The sequence below is a fragment of the Monodelphis domestica genome, chromosome 2 (assembly GCF_027887165.1).
Source record: "Monodelphis domestica isolate mMonDom1 chromosome 2, mMonDom1.pri, whole genome shotgun sequence".
Taxonomy (NCBI): domain Eukaryota; kingdom Metazoa; phylum Chordata; class Mammalia; order Didelphimorphia; family Didelphidae; genus Monodelphis; species Monodelphis domestica.
Genome location: NC_077228.1, coordinates 252,015,337 through 252,041,435, shown reverse-complemented (window position 1 = coordinate 252,041,435; position 26,099 = coordinate 252,015,337). Strand labels below are relative to the sequence as shown.

General features: G+C 35.7%; 1 protein-coding gene across 4 annotated transcripts in view; it reads left to right on the top strand.

Moving 5' to 3' along the window:
• The window catches only part of TBCD (tubulin folding cofactor D), a 537,579-nt gene that overhangs the window by 445,150 nt on the left and 66,330 nt on the right, over positions 1 to 26,099 (top strand). For all 4 annotated transcript variants that reach the window (XM_056814255.1, XM_056814257.1, XM_056814256.1 and 1 more), the window contains exons 28-30: positions 4,663 to 4,781; positions 7,626 to 7,717; positions 9,926 to 10,066. In XM_056814255.1, the coding sequence (XP_056670233.1) occupies positions 4,663 to 4,781; positions 7,626 to 7,717; positions 9,926 to 10,066 (352 nt within the window). The remainder of the gene's footprint in view (positions 1 to 4,662; positions 4,782 to 7,625; positions 7,718 to 9,925; positions 10,067 to 26,099) is intronic.

Genomic DNA, 26,099 nt, shown 5'->3' with positions numbered 1-26,099 from the left:
ATTTAATAGACTTATAAAATGTTTTTTTCACTATTGTTATTACTGTGTATTACTCACCATATTATTTCCCCCTATTTAAGTTTCTGACCACTATATCCTTCAATTGGCCTGTCTTTTCTATTTTTTATTTTTTGTTTCATTCTTTCTCCCTTGTATCCTCCCTCCTTCCTTCTCTCCTTTTCTTCCTTCCCTAATCCCATCCCTCCTTTCCTTCCTTATTCCCCCATCTTCCTCTTCACTGTGAAAACATCATTCCTCTTTTATGTGAGATAATTTACCCCATTCTATTTTTCCTTTTTCCTCTTTCTCATACCCTAGTTTTAATTTTTTAGAGATCATCCCATCATAATCAATTCACACAAAGGACACAATTTATGTCCTAATAATGATAAAATTCTTAGGAGTTGCAAGAATCATTTTCCCCTATAAGTATGTAAACAATTTTGATTTCTCTTTCCTGTTTATTTTTTAATGATTCTATTGAGTCTCATATTGGACAGTGAAATTTTCTACTCAGCTCTGATCTTTTCATCAGAAATGTTTGAATGACTTATATTTCATTGAATACACATTTTTTTCCCTTGAAGGATTATGTCCAGATTTGCTGGGTAAGTGAGTCTTGGTTAAGTCCTAGGTCCTTTGCCCCCCTGGACCATCAATCCTTTAATGTAGAAGCTGCTAAATCTTTTGTTGTTATGACTGTGAACTATTTCTTTTAGGCTGTTAGCAATATTTTCTACTTGATATGGGAGTTTTGAAATTTGACTATGATATTCATGGAAGTTATCCTTTTGGTATCTTTTTCAAGGGGGTGATTGGCAGATTCTTTGGATTTCTATTTTACCCTCTGGTTGTAGACTATCAAGGCAGTTTTCTTTGATAATTTCCTGAAAGATGATGTCTAAGCTCTTTTTCTGATCTTGGCTTTCAGGTAGTCCAATAATTTTCAGATTAATTTTAATAATTAATTCAGATTAAATTTAATAATTTTAACACAATATAATTTCACTGTTTATCTCTTTTGGATAATTCTATTTTACCTTTTTTGAAGATCATGATTACTGCCCAGGCTTTCTTTGTTTCAGTTGAAGCAGTATATTATGCTCCAACCCTTAATTTTTACCATATGTGTATCTCTTATTTTAATTGTCTTTCTTATAAACAGCAAATTTTTGGGTTTGAAGTTTTGATCTATTCTGCTATCTGTTTGTGTTTTATGGGTGAATTGATCACATTTACATTAAAAGTTATAATTACTTGTGAATTTCTCTCCATTCTATTTTTCTTCACTGTTTGTTTTCTTTTTCTCTCCTTTTGACCTGTCTTCATATTCTTTTCTCTTATTTTATTCTTTTAATTTTGCTTTGTTACTTCTTATCTTAGGAAATCTTTTTTTCCCCCTTGTCCAATTCTGATTTTTAATGAGTTATTTTTTTTCCTCTGGCTTTTTGGATTCCTTTTTCAAATGGAATGACCTTTCTTTCATAATTCTATTGCATTGCTCTTTTTTCCCCCCTAATTTTCCCTCAACCTTTGAGAGAGAGAGAGAGAGAGAGAGAGAGAGAGAGAGAGAGAGAGAGAGAGAGAGAGAGAGAGAGAGAAGCAGCTTGAGGTCTCTGCAGGAGCTCCTCCAGTTTCACAGCCAAGTGTCTTCACACAAGTCTGAGTGTCTTTCTTCCAGTCCCTCCTCAAGTGTCTGTCTTCCAGGCCAACTCTGAGTGACTGATCTTCCAGTCTCTCCTCCGAGTGACTGAATGCTTGATTGATCGATCTCCAGTTCAACTATGAGTGACTGAATGTTGAATCTAATTTCTGTGTGCCTCTATTTTCTCTATTTAAAGACCTTTTTCTCTTGTGTCATCTCCCCTAAATTTTACAATCATAGCAGATGCTTCTCTCCAGGACTGCCCACTTAATGTATGAAATGGGTGTTCACACCTTTTTGTGGTTAGTTAATACCTTTTTTTGTTAGTTAACACATTTTTTGGTTAGTTAACACCTTTTTGTAGTTAAAATGGGTAGATATGCTTTAAATACTGAATTAACACGTTGGGGATTAAAATCTAAAAATAGACAGGGGATTACAATTTAATCTTCCCAATAAAGGAAGAACTAAGTACCTTCATTGTTATAATCAGGAGATAGCCAAATCCAATCTCCCATATTATCCGTGGCTCCCTTGCTTCACTCTAGATTTTAAAAAAATTTTTTTTCTTCTATATTTGGCATTGATCCTGTGCTGTTACTTTTTATTATGCAGGTGTTTGGAGAGTGAAGTAGTCTCATACCCTACTCTACCATCTTCCCATTATGACTACTATGCTCTTTCATCAAAAGCAGACACCCTTTAACCTTTGCCTGGAAGTAGCACTTTGACTCCCTTAGACCAGCTCTGAGATTTCCCACCCACTAGTATAAGATTAGGTGGGGATATAGTTCAGAACATGGTTCTCTCTGTTATGACTCTCACCCTTACTTATGGCAATTATACAGTTACATTTTCCATATTCCTGTGGCAGTTTTATTCAGGAGTTATAGGAAATAAGTGCCTTGTCAAAAATTCTTAATTATTAAATGCTTTCTTTATCTCTGAAAGGCTTTTGCAATTCATTATCTTAGAAGTGTGATTTGATTTTCAGATGTGTACAATTTTTTATGTCATTAGCATTGAAGATCACAATGAAGTTAGAATCTGTTGTCATCATCCATTACAATGTTTCAAAAGGATGTTAACTCTTGTTAATGTTCCTATTTGATCTCTCTGGGTTACTAGAAAGATTCTTGTATGCTTTATATACCTTCTTCTTCACTTTAATCCATTGTATTCTAAAACATTTTTAGATCCTTTGAAAATAAGGATAAAAGGAAAATTTGGAATGAGATCCACATCCATAATTTGATGTGTTGTTTTTTTTCTATAAAAGTTGAAATTTCTACAGAAAGTATTTATAACCTTACAAAACTAAAAACTATGTCCACCTATGTCACTTATGAAAAATATTTATCTAAGAATCTACCAACCAGTAAACATTTGTTAAGTAACTATTGTGGTCTAATAACTAGACTATATATTGAAGATATAAAGTTAAAAGTGAATGAAGTCTTTTCTAGTGAAAATCCTCCAGACAGTCTGTCCATTTCTTTCCTAATCTACTTTAGACTTGATTACTGTGTTCATCATATCTGTTCAGGCAAATAGAGTAGGATCTCTTCCCTTATCCCTCTATACTGACCTACTTAGTGACCTTATCTGGATTCAATTATCTCTGTGTAGGTGTTTCTCAGATCTAGGCAGCTAGGAGGTGAAAAGAATGTGACTGTAGCCTTGTATACTTACTAAATATATGATCCTGGGCAAGTTGGAGATAATAATTTACTGTTGAGAGAATAAAACAGTATTTATAAAACATTTTGTAATCCTTAAACCACTACAGAAAATCTATTTTATTATTATATATTTATGCAGCCCTAACCTCTTTCCTAACTTCCAGTCTTGCATCTATATCTGCTTCTTAGACATCTCAAACTAGATGTGCCAGAAAAATATCAAACTTGATGTGTCTAAATCACAACTTGTTATCCTTCCCCCAAAATCTTCTCCTCTTCCAGACTTTCCTGTTATTCTTGAGGACACTATCAGTCATCTAGGCTCACAACTTTCAATGTTTATTGGCACTCATTCCCCTTAACTATTATGTTTTCAAGTCTTGTTTTTGCTTTCACAACGACTTTTTAATATGTCCCTTTCTCTCCACTCACACTGATACTACATTGGAATAGGCAGTCTTCACCTCATACCTAGATAATAATCTTTGTTAAGTACATAGAAAAATAAACATGTTATAGTTTTTACTTTTACATTTAGCCTTTCTTAGAGAACATTCAGAATTATATATATATATATATATATATATATATATATATATATTTACTCATTAAGGTATTTTTCTTCATGTCACAAGGAGTTAACATTAATGGACATTAGATACATAGTCCTTTAATTGCTCTCCTTGGCTCAGCTCCCCCTCCTCTCAGCTATTAAATTGATTTCCTTTAAGTGCCAGTCTGTCCATGTTATTCCTCTGTCCCCAGTTCTCTCTCTGTCTCTCTCTCATGCATTCACACATACATATGCACACTTGCTCAGTTAGTGGCTTCTTAGTACCTCCAGTATCAAATATAAAATCCTGTTTGCCTTTTAAAGCCTTATTTCTTACTGTACTTACTCTTAATTCTTTTTTTTTTTTATAAACCCTTACCTTCTGTCTTGGAGTCAATACTGTGTATTGACTCCAAGGCAGAAGAGTGGTAAGGGCTAGGCAATGGGGGTCAAGTGACTTGCCCAGGGTCACATAGCTGGGAAGTGTCTGAGACCAGATTTGAACCTAGGACCTCCCATCTCTAGGGCTAGCTCTCAATCTACTGAGCTACCCAGCTGCCCCCCTTACTCTTAATTCTATATCACATTCTCTATGACCCAGCAATACTGATCTTTTTACTGTTCCTCATTCACAATACTCCCATCTACATCACTGGCTCTCCTCCATGCCGGAATATTCTACTTTCATACTTAGGTTGTTATACTACTCATATTTTAAAATAATTCCTGAAGAATATAGATTTCCTGAAACAGTTATGCATTCTCTACTTTCTTTTTTCCAGATGAACTGATGAAGAATTATATTTCTGAACTTCAGAACACAGAAGAAATGATTCGCTGTGGGTTTTCACTGGCTTTGGGTTCCTTTCCAAGTTTTTTCCTAAAAGGCAAACTTAAGTTGGTGAGCCCTGGTTTTGATACTAATGAAAGTATATGGGTTTTGAGATATAATAAGTTTGAAGTAGCTTTTCTTGACCAGAACATGCATATTAGGAGTTGTGGGAATTCAATTATAATTTTTTTTTAATCCAAGCACTATTTTCAGTTTGATGTGGTAAATTCATTAAAGTTCTTGTGTGTATATCTGAGAGAAAAGCCCTTAAGAATTGAAGAGGAATCAAAGATAGAAAATGAGGATGGAAATATGAGAATAAAATACAAATAAGGTTTTTTTTATGCTCTGTTGTCATATGCATACAAAATAAAGAACCTCTGTGGAAATTAGTTCCAACTGAACTAATTATTGGAATGGAATTCAATGTGCTAAGTAGAAGCAAGAATTCTCTGAAAAATCATTTTGCTGTGAGGAAAGTAGTAGAAAATTTGGTTTGCAACTTTTCAAATTATTGGCAATATAATCTTGGATAAACCACTTGACTTCTCTCATCCTTAGTTTTCTTCAACTATAAAATAATGAGGTTTTATAAGCTCAGCTCTTAGATTTGGTCAAGTGGAGTTTGAGGTGCCCCTGGAACATCGTGTGAAATTGGAAATGTGTGACTATAGTTCAGGAGGGCTAGAGTAAGATACATAGATTTAAGAATTATCTTTATACAGAGATAATTATTAAAACATATTGAGAGCTGATGAAGTGTTTGAATTGGAGATTGAAAGAGAATAGATGAATGTTCAGGAAAACACCTATATTTAGGGGTAATGATTTGGATTATGAACCAGCAAAGAAAACTGAGAAAAAATTAGATTGGTAGAGGAATGAGTGAGACTACTTCTGCAAAACAAATAAAGAAAAAATCCCCTACAAACAAAAACAAACAAAAAACTGCACAGAGAAGAGGGTGTTTCTGAGAGGAGAAGTTGAATGCCAGTATCAGATACTTTGGAGAAGTTGAAAAGAAAGATTACTTTAAAGCCACCAAATTTTGTTGTTGAGAACATTGATAACTTTAGATATGGCAGTTTTAATTGAATGGTAGTTCAAGAATCTAGAATGCAAGTAGTTGAAAAATAAGGGAAAGTAGAAAAAGTAGGAGCAATCAACATAGACAACTTCCCTTCCCTCCCCTCTCCTCCCTACTGAAACTTCTCAGTTTAAGATCAGCCTTTATCAAGGAGTTTTGAGATGTTGAGGAGAAAGGAGGGATAACACCAACAGTGATTCCTTGTTTTCTCACTACAGCATAAATTCAAGTCCTTTGTAGAGCTGATTAGGTGAGAGAATGGTATATGAGATTTGAGGATAGAGGTGAAATTTTGAAACAGTCTTTGTGTGAAATGGGATAGAAAAATCAGTTAGGCTTGTAAAAAGATGTGCCTTGCTACAAACAAGTACCTAATTGGTTCAGGTTTGTGATTTTCTCTAGTTCCATTCAACAGTAGAGACAAAGGATACAGATAGAGGAAATAGTCCAGGATTGTGGTTTGCAAAATATTAGTAGTGATAGGACTAGGGAGCAAGGAATTCAGAACAGAAAATAATGTATAGGTGAATTATTTAACTATAAAGTCAGGAATGAGGTGAATAGGAATTAGAGAACTGGAGATGGGAGTTGGGGAGCTGAGTATGTTATTTTTAGATAGTGTGACAAGGAAATCACTTTAAAAGACTGATATATATTAATTTAAGGTCGCCAAGGAATTCAGCTATGTAATTCCTAAATGAAAACTCAAGTCAGCCGTCAACCTTTTATAGAGTTTAATTACAAACAGGAGGAAGAAAGGAATTAGAGATAGAGAGAGAGAGGGAGAGAGAAAGGGGAGAGAAGGAAATAGGGCTTAAATACCCCTTCTGTTTAGGCTGGGCCAAAAGGCCCAAGCCCTTAGATAGCTGAGGCAAAGAAAGGAGATCAGTCCCTATTACTCACATGACCAAAATGGAGAAAACAGTCTCAGGGGCCTCCACCTCCAGCTTCCTTCAGAGCAGCACAACCTCTCAGAGCCAAAAAACTCTCCAACCAACCTCCTCCATCCTCAGACCCCTCTATCTTTAAGGAAACCATCCAAGTTCCCTCCCCTCAGTTCTCACATCTACCAATCACTGTCCATGTCTTCCCTGTGCCAATGGTGGCTCTAGCTTAACCCAGGACTGCCCAGAGGTCTGTGGCTTTGCACATGTCTGTTGAAGGTCATATTCTCAAATAATTAAATCTTGATCTATGTTGCAGCCCTTCCTAAATCCTGTTAGGACTGAGTAGGGTGGAAATTGTATTTTCCAAGACCTGGTTCTGTCATTCCAAGTATCTCTATTGTATCAATTCTAAAATCAATCATGACTCAAAGAACTTCCTGTTCTGTGCTTAAGCATAGGTCAAAGCCCTTTCCATTGTTTAGCAAAAGGTTTCTGTCCTAAAGTAATCTTAAGAAAGGAGGAGGAAGAACCTCCCTTGTCAATTGGGTTCACATTCCAATAGACTATCACTAAGAAATTTTCCAAGTATGAAATTTCCCAATGGTGAAATTTCCAACATTTATAAGTCTAAGAAATTTTAAGGTTTACAATAGCCAACACATCTCATTTTGATCTTATGAACCCTTAGAATAAGAAGGATAATTATAAATATTATCCCCATTTTACAGATGAGGAAATTGAGTGTTACAGAAGCTTAGTGGTTTGCATAAGGTTACTAATATGTGTTGGAATTGAATCTTGAATCCAGATCTCCTGAAACCTAGACTAGTGCTCTCTCTGTTAGATTGTACTGTCTTGTACTACTAAATTGGGCTTTTGAAATGGAATTTTCTTATGATAGTTTTTATCTGTCCTAATGATTTTCATGTTGCCTTTCAGGTGTTAGAAGGTTTAAAGGCAGTTACTCATATTTCTTCTAAGGATTTGAGCTTTGCTGAAGCAAGAAGAGATGCCTTGAAAGCAATTACCAAGTAGGTCTTACAAATTTTCCTTCAGTCTAAACTCTTGTCAAGTAAAAAAATCTAATTAAATATTAATTTCTACATTGATAAAATGTTCGTGGCTTACTTTATGTTTTGTTTTTGTTAATAATGTCAGTAAAGGTTGGACTACAGCTAAATGCATGCAAGATTTTTGGGTTAATATCTGTTTTCAGTATTGTGAATGTTAAAAAACTGTAAAATGCCAAATTCTGTAAAGGTTTTGGCCAAACTGTAAAGATAAATTTTAGTCTTTTGACTTAAAATCTAAAATAAGTGGTTGCCATGGGAAATTCCCAATATATAGTACCCAAGTCAGCTGGGGATTTATGGAGATTTTAATTACTATAAATGAGGGAATTAAGGGAAGGAGAGAGAGAGAGAGAGAGAGAGAGAGAGAGAGAGAGAGAGAGAGAGAGAGAGAGAGAGAGAGAGAGAGGCGAGAGAGAGAGAGAGAGAGAGAGAGAGAGAGAGAGAGAGGCTGAGAGAGAGAGAGAGAGAGCGAGAGAGAGAGAGAGAGAGAGAGAGAGAGAGAGAGAGAGAGAGAGAGAGAGGCTGAGAGAGAGAGAGAGAGAGAGAGAGAGAGAGAGAGAGAGAGGAAGAGAGAGAGGAGAGGAGAAGAGAATAGCCAAGCAGTAGAAAAAGGCCCAGGCCAAAATGATCTAGACCTGAGCCTAAGGGAGAGCGAGTCAGTCTTTATCACTCACCACAAGATCTTCTCCAAGCAAGTTCCAGTCCTCCACTGAACTCAATCTCCTGAACTGAATTCAGAAAATGTCCTCGCTTCAACTCCAAACTCCAACTCCTCTCTAACTCCCAACTAACAAATTACCTTTTACCCCTTCCTTTTAAAGAAATTTTCTCTTATATCACCTACCCTAAATTTTCATATCTACCAATCACAGTAGATGTTTTTCCCCAGGACTGCCAATTCTTAGTTCTCATCTTCTTTGGTTCTCACCTTCTCTGGTTAGATTAAATCCTCTGAGTACTTCACACCTCTTTGTTAAGCTTACCTTTTGTAAGTTGCTTGACCTTTAAGGTACTAATTTAACCTTTATAGGTACTTAGCACCTTTTTGTATTAGATCTAAAAATAGCTTAAGGTTCTAGCTTTACTATGAGTTAGGGACTTTTCATTGTTCAATCAGGAGTTTGCAACTTTATCTTCCCCTAAGGTACTGTCTTAGTAGGGTGGAGTAATTTTAAAAGTTCCCAATATATTCCTGATCAAGTACCTCCATTGTTAAAAATGGGGAATAGCTTAATCAAATCTTCTAAAGTAGAGTCTGAGTAGTTTTAAGATTCACAGTGTGTATGTTGATTCTTTGTGTTTTCATGGAATTATGTCCACTATATAGTGACTTGTGGCTTTAGAAGCCCTGGGAGATAATAATACTGATTTTTATTTATGTGGAACATTATGGTTTTACAGAAGCACTTTCTTTACATAATGCCTCTGAGATAGAGATAGTATGTATATAATGTGTATGAATTAATTTTTCCAAAACAGAACTCATTATCTTTCCTCCTAAAACCACTTCTTCTAACTTCTCTATTTCCATTAAGTCACACAGTTTGCTACCTATACATCATTATTGATACTTTACTTTTACTTTTCTACCCTACCTCCTCTCCAAATATTTAGTCTTATTTAAGATTCCATTTCCTCTCATCAGTTCCCTTCTCTACAATCACTCAGCCTCTATGCCTGTTCAGAGCCTGTTCACCTCTTGCCTGCATCCCTTCTATAGCCTCTTACTTGGTCTTTCTCCCTTTTCCAGCTTAAAATCTACACTTATCTGTAAATGTGAGACTCAGGATAATGTTAGCTTCATGAGAGTAGGACCTATCTGGTTTTTATATCTCTGGTTCTGACGTGGTTCCTGGAATAATGTTTAGTGTTAAATAAGTATTTGTTATTTGGTCCTCTTTTCAGGTAAGGATGTAGAGGCTCAGAAAAGTTGGGTCACAAACAGGTAGCAGGAAGAGCTTAGCTCTTTAAGACCTGAAATCTAGTGATAATTTCACAGAACCAAATGGCCTATCTAGGAAATGGTATGGGGGGGAGGGAGGATATTGATTAATTTTTAACTTTCTGTGTTGGGAAAATATACCATACTGCCATAATATATAATATGGAAAAGAAGATATAAGCTTTGATGAGAAGACATGATTTAAGCATGTATACCTTTTTCAGGGTTTGTCAGACGGTAGGAGTGAAGGCTGAAGGATCTCAAGATGATGTTATATGTAAAGAAAATGTTTCCCAAATATATGAAACATTACTTGGTTGCATGAATGATTACACTACAGACAGCAGAGGAGATGTTGGAGCATGGTAAGATACAATGTTTGATAGTTGACTTTTTTTTAATGGTAGTCTTTTAAAAAATTACATATATTTTTATGAAGTTCGGGGACTTTGGATGAAGTCCTTTTGGGTTAATCTGAATTAAGAGAAAGTCTAGATATCAACCAAATGATACAATTGTACCAATTTAAGGATGTAAACATTCACTACAAGTTTCTCATAGCAGTCCATTACTATCCCTTTATTTAGAACAGGGAATGTCCATGTTTTTTCAATCATTGTGGGAGATATAGTAGAAACCAATTCTGCATATGCTAGAAATTGGAGAGGCTTCTTTTAAAAATGAAGAAATCTGCTACTGTCATTACAGTTTAGGGTATGAATTGCCCTAAAAAAATCCATGGGCTAAGCTTCTCCTTAGAAATGATTACATAGTCTGGTCTCAGACACTTCCTAGCTGTGTGACCCTGGGCAAATCATTTAACCCCCATTGCCTAGCACTTACCTCTCTTCTGCCTTGGAACCAATACACAATATTGATTCTATGATGGAAAGTAAGGGTTTAAAAAAAAAGAAAAGAAAAACAAAAAAAGAAATGATTACATGGGGCAGCTAAGTAGTAGTACATTGGAAAGGACCTTGGGTTCAGACCTGGATTCAAGTCTGGCCTCAGATACTTCCTAGCTGTGTGACCCTAAGCAAATCACTTAACCCTGTTTGTCCAGGCCTTGCCCTTCTGTCTTAGAGTTGTTATTAGGACAGTTATGGGTTTAAAAAAAAATAACTACACATAGATATTGTGATTGTTGCTTAACTGCTTCACTGCAAGCAATATTTAAAATACATAGCTTTGACAGCCTTAGGAGTTAAGTTCATATTTTGCTATTTGCTGTCTGTGAGAGACAGTGGAAAAAGTATGGATTTAGAATTGGTAGGCCTAGGTTTAAGTTCTAGCTCTGACCTACTGTAGTTAGACCAAATCCTTTAATTTCTCTATGCCTTACTTATTCCTTGCTTTTAATTTTGGAGGTTAAGGAGATATAGGTTTGAAGTTAGGAAGACCTGGGTACAACTCCTACTTCAGATAATTACCAGCTATTGGTCTCTAACCAAATTACTTTACTTTGGTACTTTATTTTTCTTATGTGAAAAATGAAGAAATAGGACCATTTAGTCTTAGAGATCCCTTCTGGCTTTGATTCTTTGATTTATGAATTATAGATGATTATATTTTGGACTGAATACTTTAAAGATTTTTTATGAAGAAAATAATTTTTATATTGTGGCATTCATAATTTGAATTCATGATATCCTATTTATCTTAAAAGATCACTATCCCCAAATAAGTTCATATCTTTATTTATAAACTATCTCTTTATCTTTTTTCTTACTTATTTCAACAAACAGTATTCTCTTTATGATTCTAGAAATCATTTTCTCCTCACTGAAAATATAACAGTTAACTTTGGAGTAAGTTAAAGTAAAACTCTAGAGATGAGTTATATCAGTTGATTTTTCATTTTATTTTAAAGTTGTTTTATTATATACTCAGTAATAACCACCATCAGCAAAACATTTGTAAACAAATGCATAAAAAGTATGTGCAAAAGCATAAATTCCACATTGTTTATAATTTATTTAAAATATGTGAATTATATATGTATGCTAATTTGTTTTTGAGTTACCTTTGAATTTATTTCACTTAGATGCTTTTTTCTCTTGATTTTCTATCTGATATTTTAAAAATGGAATCATGGTTTATATTATTCTTTTCTTCTCTTTTCATCTTTTCATATATTTCCCTTATTTTCTTTATATTTACAATATTTGTCATTTCTAATAACAATGCAATATGTTACATTAAAATATCACATCCATTTAGCCATTTCTCCCATTCATTGCATCTGTGATTTCTGTTATTTTGTCATAACAAAGCTTTCATGAATATTTTCATACATACATAGCTTTTTTTACCCTCTCAATAAGGGTAATTATTACCTTAGTAATACCTTAGTAATGGAATCTCTAGGTCAATGAGCATGAACAGCTTTATAGCTCCTAATGTATATTTCCATCTTGTTTTCTTTATAAAAAAACAACAATGTAGCTACTCTGGCATTGTAATATTAGGCCTGTTTCTCCTAAGTTCCTATCAATATTTAATTTAATCACTTTAGTCCATCTGGTCTCAGTTAACTTATTACCAAGACTATATTTTGCTAACTTGGACCTTAGGCAGCAGAGACAGTCTGTTACCAGGACTTTGCAAAACAAGTGTTTCCAGCTTGTACATACCCAATGAAACTTTTGTTCCAATGCCACATCCCCTCAGGGATGCAGGATCACCTTCCTAGTATGATGAGTGTTGAAGTAAGACATTTGCAGAATATTTATGCTCTCTACACCATTTTCTGCTGAGTTCTAGATTTTTTTCCCTAAGAATAATTGAAACTCATTTAGCTTAAGTATTCTTTTATAATTTTGCTAGTCTTTGCTAGATGTAATTCCTGATGATAAGTGCAGTTCTTTTGCTCTGTGAAATGCTGTGATCCATGTCCTATTTTTTTAATGTTGTAGCTGCTAAGTCTTGTGTTATTTGAATAGTATTTAAATTGGTGGAGTTTTTGTTGTTAATAGTATTTTTTCTTAACATGGCTTAGCAATGATGTACCTGTGCATTTTCATCTTTGGTTCTCTTTGAGATGGTAATTGGTGAATTCTTCTTATTTCTATCTTGTCCTCTGTTTCTAGAATTTCTGGCAGTTTTCCTTAATGATTTCTTGGATTATGGTGTCTAAACTCTTTTTTAATCATAACTTTCCAGGAATTCCAATTATTTTCTCCTTGATCTATTTTCTAGGTCAGTTTTAACTTTCCAGGAATTCTAATTATTTTCTCCTTGATCTATTTTCTAGGTCAGTTTTTTTGATAAGATGTTTATCACTCTCTTCTATTTCATTCTTTTGATTTTGCTTTATTATTTCTTATTGTCTTAGGAAATTGCTAGCGTCCCCATATATAATTCTAGTTCTTAATATATTATTTTCTTCCATAGGTTTTTGGATCTCTTTTTCCATTTTGGTGATTTTTCATTCATAGGTCATTGACTTTAAAAATACATTTTATATTTGTTTTCTCCCTTTAATTGGTCTTCAGTATGCCTTAATGTCTTAAATGAAAGAATTAATTATGTGTCCCATAGATTTCCTTAAAATACAGGAGGGAGGCAAAAAACAAATTCAGAGAGAACAAATTGGAAAATTGTAGCTTTTTATTAGGTTGAAAGAAATATAACTTTATTGCTATCTAAATTAGAACTTAAAGAAATTAGTGGACTTACATAAATAATTACCATTTATATGATCAATCCTAAATTTATTAAATGCCTACAGTGTGCCAGGCACTGTGCTAATAAACAGTGAGGATTCAAATAAAAAAGAAAGTTCTTACTTTTAAGGAGCTCACAATCCAATGGGGAAAAGATAAGGCCTAACAATAAAGGCAGGAATTGAGGGTAAAGAACACACTGGATAAATGGGATGATCATGATAGATTTCACTCTTAAGTAAATGTAGCTTGTTGGGAAAAGAAGACATAGTTGACCTGGGAAGCTCTGTTTAATTGGTGGCTTTGGGAGGAGTACTTTGCATTGTCCTATAATCAAAGGGCACTAAGGAAACTGATGAGATGTGACTACCAAAGCTGATGCAATATCACATACAAGATGAGATTTTTGATTGTTGAGGCTCCAACATGGCTATATTGCAGTCCAGATCAAAGGATATAGCTAGGTAGGAAATGAAGAGAAATGGCTCTTTCATGATTGAGTTTGTGTTCGTGCTTATTTTTACTCTTACATTTGAAAACTTTGATGTTATGCAGCCACAAACAAACCCAGAAATAAGTGATAGTAGCAAGCCCTAGTTGGCAAACCACTGTCATAAAATTCATACATTTTACTTCTAATTTAGTCACTGTGCATTTCAGTGGTCTACAAGGGCATTCATTGCTGCACTAAAATATAATAAGCTCCTTGGAAGAAGTGACCTAATTTTATTTATCTTTGTATTCCCAATGTTCACCGTAATACCCATAGTGTAGTCAGTAACTATGTATATAGTTTTTAACCTTAGGGGTTTGTCTCATTTATGTCTATCAATTAACAAGTATTTATTAAGCATCTCTTCTGTGTCAGGCAGTGTGTTAGTTATTAGAACACAAGTATAAAGAATGAAAAAGTCCATACTGGCAAGAACCTTCTATGTTAATCAGAGTGACGATGATTGAATATACCATCAGTTGGATTAAACAGGAAGGGATGGGAACAAGGGCACATGTAAAAGGGTTGAACTTGGCTAGGAGAAATGTCCCAATAGCCAGATTGGGGAGAATGGAGAAGGGACTGAGAAATTATATCAAGAGGTTTTGAGACGAAGAGATGAGGTGAAAGGGAACTCAAATGGAAGGCCCATAATTTTCTCAGCCAAGTTAGAGGCAAGATCCTCAGCTAATGAGAGAGGTGAAATTGTCGGAAGTGCTTGGAGACTTGAGGAGAGAAAAGAAGGTTTGGAATATGTTGGGAGAAATAAAAAGAATGTCAGAGATTGTCATTACATAAGTAGAACATTTGTGAGTAATTATTAGATCTAGTTTATGACTATTCCTCTGGCTAGCTAAGATGGTGAGAGGAATAAAGCATGGGATTTATGCACATAATATCCAACCAATCAATATTTGAAAGAAGAATGAATAAATAATTGATATTCATAGTAATATTGAGCCATCAAGAAACATGCTAAATTATCTTGAATGTTCCTTGTAATAGAGCCAAGGTATTTGTGGTATTTTAAGAGACACTTTTCTTTTAAAATATTTAAAATTTTCAGAGTTCTAGTCTTTTTATTTATTTATTTTGGGGGGGTATTTTTCCATGGTTGCATGCTTCATGTCCTTTCCCTCCTCTTTTCCCTCCCTTGCTTCCAGAGCTAATAAGCAATACCACTGGGTTCTATATTTATCATCACTCAATACCTATTTCCATATTATTCATTTTATAATAGAGTAATCTTTTAAAAACCAAAACCCCAAATGCTATACCTATATAAACAAGTAGTAAATCATATGTTTTTCTTCAGTGTTTCTATTCCCATAGTTCTTTCTCTTGATAGCATTCTTTCTCATAAGTCCCTCAGGATCCTACTGGATCATTGCATTGTTATCAGTAGCAAAGTCGATTGATCCGTCCCATAGTGTTTCAGTCTCTGTGTACAATGTTCTCTTGGTTCCGCTCATTTCACTCTGCATCAGTTCATAGAGGCTTTTCCAGTTTGTACGGAAATCAAGTAGTTTATTGTTCCTTATAGCACAATATGTGTATGGGGTGCTCAGGGAGGGGTAGTATCTCTGGTATGGAGGGCTTGTCGTGCCCTCCTAGGGCAGCTCTCCAGCCTCTGACCCCCACCTGACACCCAGCTCTCACTTGTGGCTCCCAGTAGCTGCTAGCATGTGGCAGCGGCCACACCCCGGGCAACAGCTTCGACAGGCCGGCTAAACCTTGTGAGGGTAGCCATCGGGTCGTCGACCCCTGGTGAACTAAGGCTTTGCTCCCCCAGCATGTGAAGACTGCTTTGGCTGAACAGATGGAAGAAACAAATAAGAAGGTTCAATGGCTGAGAGGGTGACACAGCAAAGCACTGTGGAGTACTTAGGGCGTGTTGGAGCACAAAGGACAACACAGCCATCCAATGCAGCTGAGGAAGTCTCCAGGTATAACTATTTTTCGTGCCACTGGACCCAGGCTTCCAACGCCGAGAGAGTGGGACTGTCTCTGTGCATTGATTTTTCCACTTAAATCTCCTTCACGCACAAGTGTCTTTGTGCACACTCATCTATCATAGATGAAAACGCACAAAGACAATCGTCATCCTCGGTTACCGAGAGACTACTACTAACTAACTATAGTACAATAGTATTCTAAGTTTTAGTCTTTTTAGATATCTTCAGATCTTTATTCTTTTTTAGAATAAGCTTTCAGTTTTTCAGAAATTTCACTTTCTCAATGCAAATGAGACATTATATTATTATAATCATTGCTCTTTCATGTAACTCTAGGGAGTTGAACTAAATGGGCCAATAATAAAGGAATTCTCCCTGCTGATTGAGTTGAATCATAGCTGTAATTTTTGAATTTATACTTAGAAGCTTGAGTAAGTCAGTCTTGTTCTTGAATAAGCAACAGTATGGTGTAGTAGTTCTGCATCTATATATTCTTGAATGTCTATCACAGGGTGCAACTAGAAAGGGATTGACTTCTACTTCATAACATTCTTATAATGTAGTTAGTCCAGATTTTGCCACTATTATTTTTAAAGGAATAAAAATTAGACTTTTAAATATCTATCTTACCAATAACTTTTTTATAAAAGGCTACTTGTGTATATGTGTTTAATCAAATGTGGAATGAGTTGAGTTACAGCTATAAAGAACTCTAGAGTTCATCTAGTATAATTTACCCTTTTTATAGATAGATAAGAGCTTGAGGCCCAGGTAGTAGAGGTGATTTTTGTAACTTCATATATACATATGTGTGTGTGTGTGTGTGTGTGTGTACATATTCAAGCATAATATCTGGGATTGAATGACTGAATGGATGAATTAATAAAAACATTTATTAAGAACTTTGTGTGCTTAAGTGCTGAAGATCCAAACAGAAAGTTAGAGACAGTTCCTCCTTTCATGGAACTCACATTCTAATGGGGGAGATAGCACATATAGAAGATTTCAAATGCCAGGTAGATATAAAGCACCCAGGGTCTTTAGGGTGGCAAAGTAATGCAGGTATCTCAAATATAATTTCCAATGACAAAATCACAATCCTTTCTGATGTTATATCATTCAATAGTGGCAAAGAATTTGGTGGAAAGAATTCTTTTTTCTGGTTTTTTGGTATCTTATGGCCACCAAAGAAGGTAGGATACATGTTATGTATCCTTTGTGCACTAATAGTTAGTGTGAATGCAGAAGCAGTTAGTAGGAATAGCTGATTTGTTCACAAAAGCCGCATCTTTGAACAATGACTTTGAGGACTGTGAGGGAAACAGGACCAGTGATCTGGGTGATGTTGCTCTTTCCAGAGCTCTTGTGCTTACCTTTTTTTGGTGGCAATTAGGCAGCAATTGGTGTTGGTGTGGGAAAAGTGATGAAATATTTATTTCCTCATGAAGTTAAGAGACGAGCAGTCTGTAGGATTGAACTGTATACTGTAAAGATTAAAATTTAGGGGAGATGGGGAGACTGAGGCAGGTAGAAATTAGTTTCCCTCTGCAAGGAGTATTATATTTTTTAGAGGTTTATTAAAGGTTAAAGATTAAAGAATATACAAGTAAGAAACATGTGCCTAGGCCAGAGGCCTAGACAAAATAACCTCACATCACACAAGAGACAGCCTGCTCCAAAATGGAAGTCCAAAAAGAGCCAAGCCCTCAAAAGCCTTTGAATCAGCTTACATACCTTCTTGATCTCGGCCCAGGTGAGATTACAAGGCATTCTGGGGAAGTGGAGCAAAGGCTCGTGGGGATTGTAGTCCTGTATTTGAGTCTATTTTTTACATTCCTTCGTGTGATCATTTTTGGAAAAATTATTTTTTCCCCAAAAGGATCATAAAAACATAATAAACTTAAAAGATTACAATAGTGTGAGGATAAGAGAAAAAAGAATAAAACCAATAATTGCTGAACACATTGACAAAAAGCTGTTAGGGGGCAGTCCCCTTTGGCATAAAAGTATACATACAAATAAATGTTCAATCAACCACACCCAAAGTTCAATTTTGTGCAACTTGTGGTCTGGAGGCTTCTTCATGGTGGCTTCTCCAACAGTTCAGTTCTAGATTCAGAGAGGTAGCATCTTCTTTACCTAAAATTCTTCTCAAAAGGAATTTAAACTTTGCATTTTAAATAATGATTTTTTTTACATTCCCCCGTGTTGTGGGTGATTGAAAGATTCAGAATCAGTTAGTGATGCATGGTTGAGGTATGAGGTATATGAATCAATTGGCAAGAGATATTAAAAAGACATCAGAAAATCCAAAAGAAAAGAAAAATTTCTGGATGAAAATATAGACTATCAAAGTCTTATGTGTAAAAATTCCAAGTAGAAGAAAAATAAATCTATAACAGGTCCTTGAATCAGGGCCCAATAAAAATGATCTAAGTAATGATGCATTTACCCAGTCAGTGCCAGGACTACAGAAAGGTACCACACTATGAGAGGCAGAAAAGGGGACCAGATTATAGGAGCCAAGGTTTCAGGGATACTCGTCTGTGAGTATCTTCAGGGTGAGTGTGGATACAAGGAAAGCCTATGTCTTAACACATGTTAAACATAGTAACCTCGAGTCTTCACACTAGGTTCAAGACCTTTGTATTGGCCTAGAAGTGCATCAATCCATCCTAGATTGGCCTTTCTTTGGCCCTATGAAATGGCTCTTGTGTGTATCTCTTGTCCTGGAATCAGACAGAATCATTAAGCAAAGTCCCATAATTTATTTAAATAATTAGTGGCATCATTTTAATAGTCACAAGCCTTTTAGGGCATGTATTAGCAAATGTATCTTAAACTTAAAAATCAAAAGGTTAAAGAAAATCTTAATACTGGTGACATGTGCTTCAAATATAAAAAGGAGAGAAAAAATAATAAAAAAAACTGAAAAAGTATATTGCACATGCAAGAAAAATATAATAATAAAAAAGCTTTAAAAATTCAAAAATATAGCTTATAACCATTGACACTCTGTGTCAGTTAAGAAAATATAAAATACAAGGCTTTCTCACCAAAAAAATGAGATCCATTTCCTCTTTGTATCTGGCCATGATCACTGTGAGTAGAAGGCAAATGAATTGAACAAGGTTAACAATTTTTTCATCTTTAAAAATACAGTAGTACAAATATGTAGATATCAAAATCCCCAAAATTCTCAATAGCCCAATTAATTACAATAGCAAACAAACACACTTTCATATTTCACATAAGTTGCTGTATGACATTTTTAAAACCTATGAATTGATGGACATTTGTCACAATTTTTACAAACATAGCAATCCTTCAACCTTTGTATTTAAACATATTTTTTAAAACAAAGTAAAACTTATCTTGGGTTTAGAACATAATCAAGAAATCTATATATCATTCTGGTAGAAGTAAAATAGTGAGCTGAAGAGCATAAATAAAGGGGTGCTCCTTTTTCTTGGAGGCTTATAGGGATACAAATGCCCTGAGATTAACTGCCCAACTTCCATTCACATGTGGGAAGGTTGGGGGTTTATAAAATGTATTTCACTTCAGCTAATGGGCCTTACCTCGTGGTAGAGGCAGGCAAAAATAACCAGATTGTTAAAAAAAAATTCCAAAAATCATATTTAAAAAACCCTTAAAATCAAATCATTTGAGGTATTTAGCACATTAAAATTTCCAAGGTTGTTAATACAATTATAACCAGTTCTGAAGTCCATCTATCCTCAGCAAAATAGAAAAAGCTGTTTTTTCATATATGGGCTTATTCACAATAATATTTGTTCAACACAGTTATAGGGGAAAAACAACAGAATTTTAAAACTCAGTACATTCAAAATAAATTCAATCAACCTTCAGTTCACAGAATAATATTCAATCCAGTAATATATGAACTTAAAATCACAAAGTTATATCTTAAACAAAACAATGCAATAGAATACAGAGATTTTTTTATAAACCATTGGAGTCTGAAATTCCTTAGAATATAGCCTTTAGTCTCTTCAAAGTTCCTTGGGTTTTTTTGTTTGTTTGTTTGTTTGTTTGTTTTTAATTATCCATTTAAATGTCTATTGTCCGAAGGTAGAGTAGTAAAGGCTAGGCTATGGGGTTCAAGGGATCCGTCCAGGGCCCCATAGCTGGGAAGCATCGGAGGCCAGATTTTAACTAGAGACCTCCCGTCTCTGGGCCTGGCTTCCAGTTCGCTGGGCCACCCATTTTCCTCCCCAAAGTTAAAGTTGGATCTTTGGGCTGAGTCTGCTCCCAGACAGGCAGGTAAAATCAATGAAATTGCCAGAAGAGTCAAAAATCCTTTTAAACCCATTGCTTTTTAGGTTTCTGTTTGAAAAGATGTTTCTTCTCTCTAGTCTTTTCTCTCTCTCCCCTGCTCTGATCCCCCTGTGGTCAATACCCCCATCCACGTGGAGGCTTAGCCTAAGGGAAAATTACCCGGTCTCCTTTCCCTCTCTACTCTCCCCTCCGCCCACGTGGCCAATACTGTTACCAGCTGGTTGCAATGAGTCCTGAGCGATCTGCTCCAAGGATCTGGGTGATGAGCTGTCTGGGGTTGTGCTCGAGGGTCTGGGGCGCAGAAATAGGCAGGCAGCGGGCCGGTGAGAGGCCAGGATCAGGAGCGGCTTTGGGTGTGGGCAAGGCCGGGACCAGGTACCAGGTGAGGACTATTAGGGCTGCAGGCTGCAGGCAGGAAGCGGCAGGGCCCAGCCGGGTGGGGTGGGCAGCAGGTCCGGAGCCTGTAGCAGCTTTGCGAGGGTAGAAAACCTTGGCCAGAGAGATATGGCTCAAAAAAATTTTTTTCCTAGGTACTAGATATTAAAAGATGAACTAAAGATTAGAAAAGAATTCAGAAGATTGAGTTTTTTTTCCCCATTAGGTCACCAAACTGTAAAGATTAAAATTTAGGGGAGATGGGGAGACTGAGGCAGGTAGAAATTAGTTTCCCTCTGCAAGGAGTATTATATTTTTTAGAGGTTTATTAAAGGTTAAAGATTAAAGAATATACAAGTAAGAAACATGTGCCTAGGCCAGAGGCCTAGACAAAATAACCTCACATCACACAAGAGACAGCCTGCTCCAAAATGGAAGTCCAAAAAGAGCCAAGCCCTCAAAAGCCTTTGAATCAGCTTACATACCTTCTTGATCTCGGCCCAGGTGAGATTACAAGGCATTCTGGGGAAGTGGAACAAAGGCTCTTGGGGATTGTAGTCCTGTATTCGAGTCTATTTTTTACAATACATTACTCAAGTTGTACAATATAATAATAACGATATCTAAATCTATATAAATTATTAAATCTATATAAACATGCTAATGTGTTAAGTGCTTTATAGTTATCTCATTTGATCCCCACAACAACCCCGTGAGTTAGGTTTTATTATCTCCACTTCACAAAAGAGGAAACTGAGGCAAACAAAGGAAACCGAGACCAAGACAGGTTGTGACTTTCCTAAGGCCACATAGTAAGAAGCAGGGCCAGGATTTGAACATAAATATCCCTCTAGAGGTATGGAAAGTTTATTTCTTGATTCCTTCTCACTACTAAGAACTGATGGGGAAGGAAAAGGGTAATTATTTTAAAAAGGGAAGACTGAGCAAATAGGTTTTAGGAAGTCTTGAAAATTATTTCTATAAGACAACTTAAATCCCTCTGGAAGAAAGAACTTTATTTTTATTCTTATTTTATACCTTATATCCTCTTTGAATTTGAAGAAAAATGACTTGATTCACAGCAAAAGAAAACTAGGAGAAGTCCTCTGCCAACCATATGTAATTCCTATATCTTTACAGGTTTACTTTTCCTTTGTCCCCCTCAGCCATATAGACAGTGTATTTAGTTCTAAGGTTAGGAGGTCCCAGTCTGTTTTTATTTACATAAGCCACTTTCATTTTCTTTCTTTTTTTTTCAATAATATTTTATTTGATCATTTCCAAGCATTATTCATTAAAGACAAAGATCATTTTCTTTTCCTCCCCCCCACCCCCCATAGCCGACTCGTGATTCCACTGGGTGTCACATGTGTTCTTGATTCGAACCCATTGCCATGTTGTTAATATTTGCATTAGAGTTTCGTTTAGAGTCTCTCCTCTGTCATGTCCCCTCAACCACTGTAGTCAGGCAATTGCTTTTCCTCGGTGTTTCTACTCCCACAGTTTATCCTCTGCTTATGAATGGTGTTTTTTCTCCTAGATCCCTGCAGATTGTTCAGGGACATTACACCGCCACTAATGGAGAAGTCCATTACGTTCTATTATACCACAGTGTATTAGTTTCTGTGTACAATGTTCTCCTGGTTCTGCTCCTCTCTCTCTGCATCACTTCCTGGAGGTTGTTCCAGTCTCCATGGAATTCCTCCACTTTATTATGCCTTTTAGCACAATAGTATTCCATCACCAACATATACCACAATTTGCTCAGCCATTCCCCAATTGATGGGCATCCCCTCGTTTTCCAGTTTTTGGCCACCACAAAGAGCGCAGCTATGAATATTTTTGTACAAGACTTTTTGTCCATTATCTCCTTGGGGTACAGACCCAGTGGTGCTATGGCTGGATCAAAGGGTAGACATTCTTTTGTTGCCCTTAGGGCATAGTTCCAAATTGCCCTCTAGAATGGTTGGTTCAGTTCACAACTCCACCAGCAATGAATTAATGTCCCTACTTTGCCACATCCCCTCCAGCATTCATTACTTTCCTTTGCTATCATGGTAGCCAATCTGCTTGGTGTGAGGTGATACCTCAGAGTTGTTTTGATTTGCATCTCTCTGATTATAAGAAATTTAGAACACTTCTTCATGTGCTTATTAATAGTTTTGATTTCTTTATCTGAGAACTGCCTAACCATGTCCCTTGCCCATTTATCAATTGGAGAATGGCTTGGTTTTTTGTACAGTTGATTTAGCTCTTTATAAATTTGAGTAATTAAACCTTTGTCAGAGGTTTCTATGAAGAGTTTTTCCCAATTTGTTGTTTTCCTTCTGGTTTTAGTTACATTGGTTTTGTTTGTACAAAAGATTTTTAATTTGATGTAGTCAAAATTATTTACAAATTGTTTTGATGACTGCTGCTTTGTAATATAGTTTAAGGTCTGGGACTGCAAGGCCCCCATCATTTGTGTTTGTTTTTTATTATTTCCCTGGATATCCTTGATCTTTTGTTATTCCAAATGAATTTTGTTATGGTTTTTTTCTAAATCAGTAAAGAAATATTTTGGGAGTTCAATGGGTATGGCACTAAATAGATAAATGAGTTTGGGTAGGATGGTCATTTTTATTATATTCGCTCATCCTATCCATGAGCAGTTAATGTTTTTCCAATTGCTCAAGTCTAGTTTTAGTTGTGTGGAGAGTGTTTTGTAGTTGTGTTCATATAGTTCCTGTGTTTGTCTCGGGAGATAGATTCCTAGGTATTTTATTTTGTCTAAGGTGATTTTGAATGGGATTTCTCTTTCTAGTTCCTGCTGCTGAGCTGTGTTGGAGATATATATAAAAGCTGATGACTTATGTGGATTTATTTTGTATCCTGCAACTTTGCTAAAGTTGTTGATTATTTCAATTAGCTTTTTGGTTGAGTCTCTAGGATTCTTTAAGTAGACCATCATGTCATCTGCAAAGAGTGATAACTTGGTCTCCTTCTTGCCTATTTTGATGCCTTTAATTTTTCTTCTCTAATTGTTACTGCTAGTGTTTCTAGTACAATGTCAAATAGTAGAGGTGATAATGGGCATCCTTGTTTCACTCCTGATCTTATTGGGAATGCGTCTAGTTTATCCCCATTGCAGATGATATTAGCTGATGGTTTTAGATATATACTGTTTGTTATTTTTAGGAAAGACCCTTCTATTCCTATGCTTTCTAGTGTTTTTAATAGGAATGGGTGTTGTATTTTATCAAAGGCTTTTTCTGCGTCTATTGAGATAATCATGTGATTCTTGTCGGTTTATTGATGTGGTCAATTATGTGGATGGTTTTCCTAATATTGAACCAGCCCTGCATTCCTGGTATAAATCCTACTTGATCAAGGTGGATGACCCTTCTGATCACTTGCTGCAGTCTTTTTGCTAGTATCCTATTTAAGATTTTTGCATCAATATTCATTAGGGATATTGGTCTATAGTTTTCTTTCTCTGTTTTTGACCTGCCTGGTTTTGGAATTAGTACCATGTTTGTGTCATAAAAGGAGTTTGGTAGAACTTCCTCTTTGCTTATTATGTCAAATAATTTGTATAGTATTGGGATTAACTGTTCTCTGAATGTTTGATAGAATAGAATTCACTGGTGAATCCATCAGGCCCTGGGGATTTTTTCTTAGGAAGTTCTTTGATGGATTGTTGGATTTCATTTTCTGATATGGGATTATTTAAGAATTCTATTTCTTCTTCTGTTAGTGTAGGCAGTTTGTATTTTTGTATATATTCATCCATATCACCTAAATTGGTGTATTTATTGCCATATAATCGGGCAAAGTAATTTCTAATGATTGCCTTAATTTCCTCTTCATCGGAGATGCTGCCCCCCTTTTCATCCTTGATGCTGTTGATTCGCTTTTCTTCCTTCCTTTTTTTTAATTAGATTGACTTTGTCTATTTTGTTTGTTTTTTCAAAGTACCAGCTTCTTGTCTTATTTATTAAATCAATAGTTCTATCACTGTGGATTTTATTAATTTCTCCCTTAATTTTTAGGATTTCTAGTTTGGTTTTCTGCTGGGGGCTTTTTATTTGATCACTTTCGAGTTTTTTTATTTGCATTTCCAATTGATTGATTTCTGCTCCCCCTAGTTTGTTAATATATGCACTCAGGGATATGAATTTACCTCTGATTACCTCTTTGGCTGCATCCCAAAAGGTTTGAAAGGATGTCTCGCCATTGTCATTTGCCTCAATGAAATTATTAATTGTTCCTATGATTTCTTCTCTAACTAAACGATTTTAGAGTATCATATTGTTTAGTTTCCAATTAGTTTTTGATTTGGTTTTCCATGTACCATTACTGATCATTTTTTTTATTGCCTTGTGGTCTGAAAAGGCTGCATTTATTATTTCTGCTTTTCTGCATTTGTGTGCTATGTTTCTGTGACCTAATGTATGGTCAGTTTTTGTGAATGTGCCATGGGGTGCTGAGAAGAAGGTGTATTCCTTTTTATCCCTATTTATTTTTCTCTATATGTCTATTAATTCTAATTTTTCTAAGATTTCATTCACTTCTTTTACCTCTTTCTTATTTATTTTTTGATTTGATTTATCTAAATTTGATAATGGTTGGTTTAAGTCTCCCACTAATATGGTTTTACTGTCTATTTCTTCCTTCAATTCTCCTAGTTTCTCCATTAGAAATTTGGGTGCTATGTTATTTGGTGCATACATGTTGATTAGTGATATTTCCTCATTATCTAAAGTCCCTTTTAACAAAATATAATTACCTTCCCTATCCCTTTTGATCAGGTCTATTTTTGCTTTGGCTTTATCAGATATCATGATTGCCACTCCTGCCTTCTTTCTGTCAGTTGAGGCCCAGAAGGTCTTACTCCATCCTTTAATTCTGACCTTGTGGGTGTCAACCCGCCTCATATGTGTTTCTTGAAGACAACATATGGTAGGGTTTTGGATTCTAATACATTCTGCTATTCATCTACTTTTTATGGGTGAGTTCATCCCATTCACGTTCAAAGTTATGACTGTCATTTGTGGACTCCCTGGTATTTTGGTATCCTTCCCTAATTCTAACCTTTTCTTCTTTGGCTCTACCTTTTAGTCCAGTGATTTACTTTAAATCGGTTCCCCTTGTCCCCTCTCTTGATATGTTTCCCTTTTTAGTCCCTCCCTTTTTGTTCCATCCCCTTCCCCCCTCTCTTTCCCTTCCCTTTTCTTTTCCCTCTCCCCCTCGCCCCCTTGGTTTTCCCTTCTCCCTACCCTTGTTGGGTAAGATAGAATTCAAGATCCCAATGGATCTGGATGTTTTTCCCTCTCAGAGTTGATTTCCCTGAGATTGAGGTTTAAGTAACCCCCCCCCTCTCTTCCTCTCCTTCTTATAGGAGTTTTCTTCCCCTCCCCTTCCCACGTGAATCTTTGTGTGAGAACGATTATTCTATTTGGTCTTTCTTTTCCCCCTATTTACACATTACATTTTCCCCACATGTTAGTATACATAGATTGATATAAATGTAGTCCTTATAGAAGAGAGTTTGAGTAAAAGAAGAAGATAACATTTTTCTCCTTTTCCCTGTCCTTCATATTTACCTTTTCAGGTATTTCATGCTCTT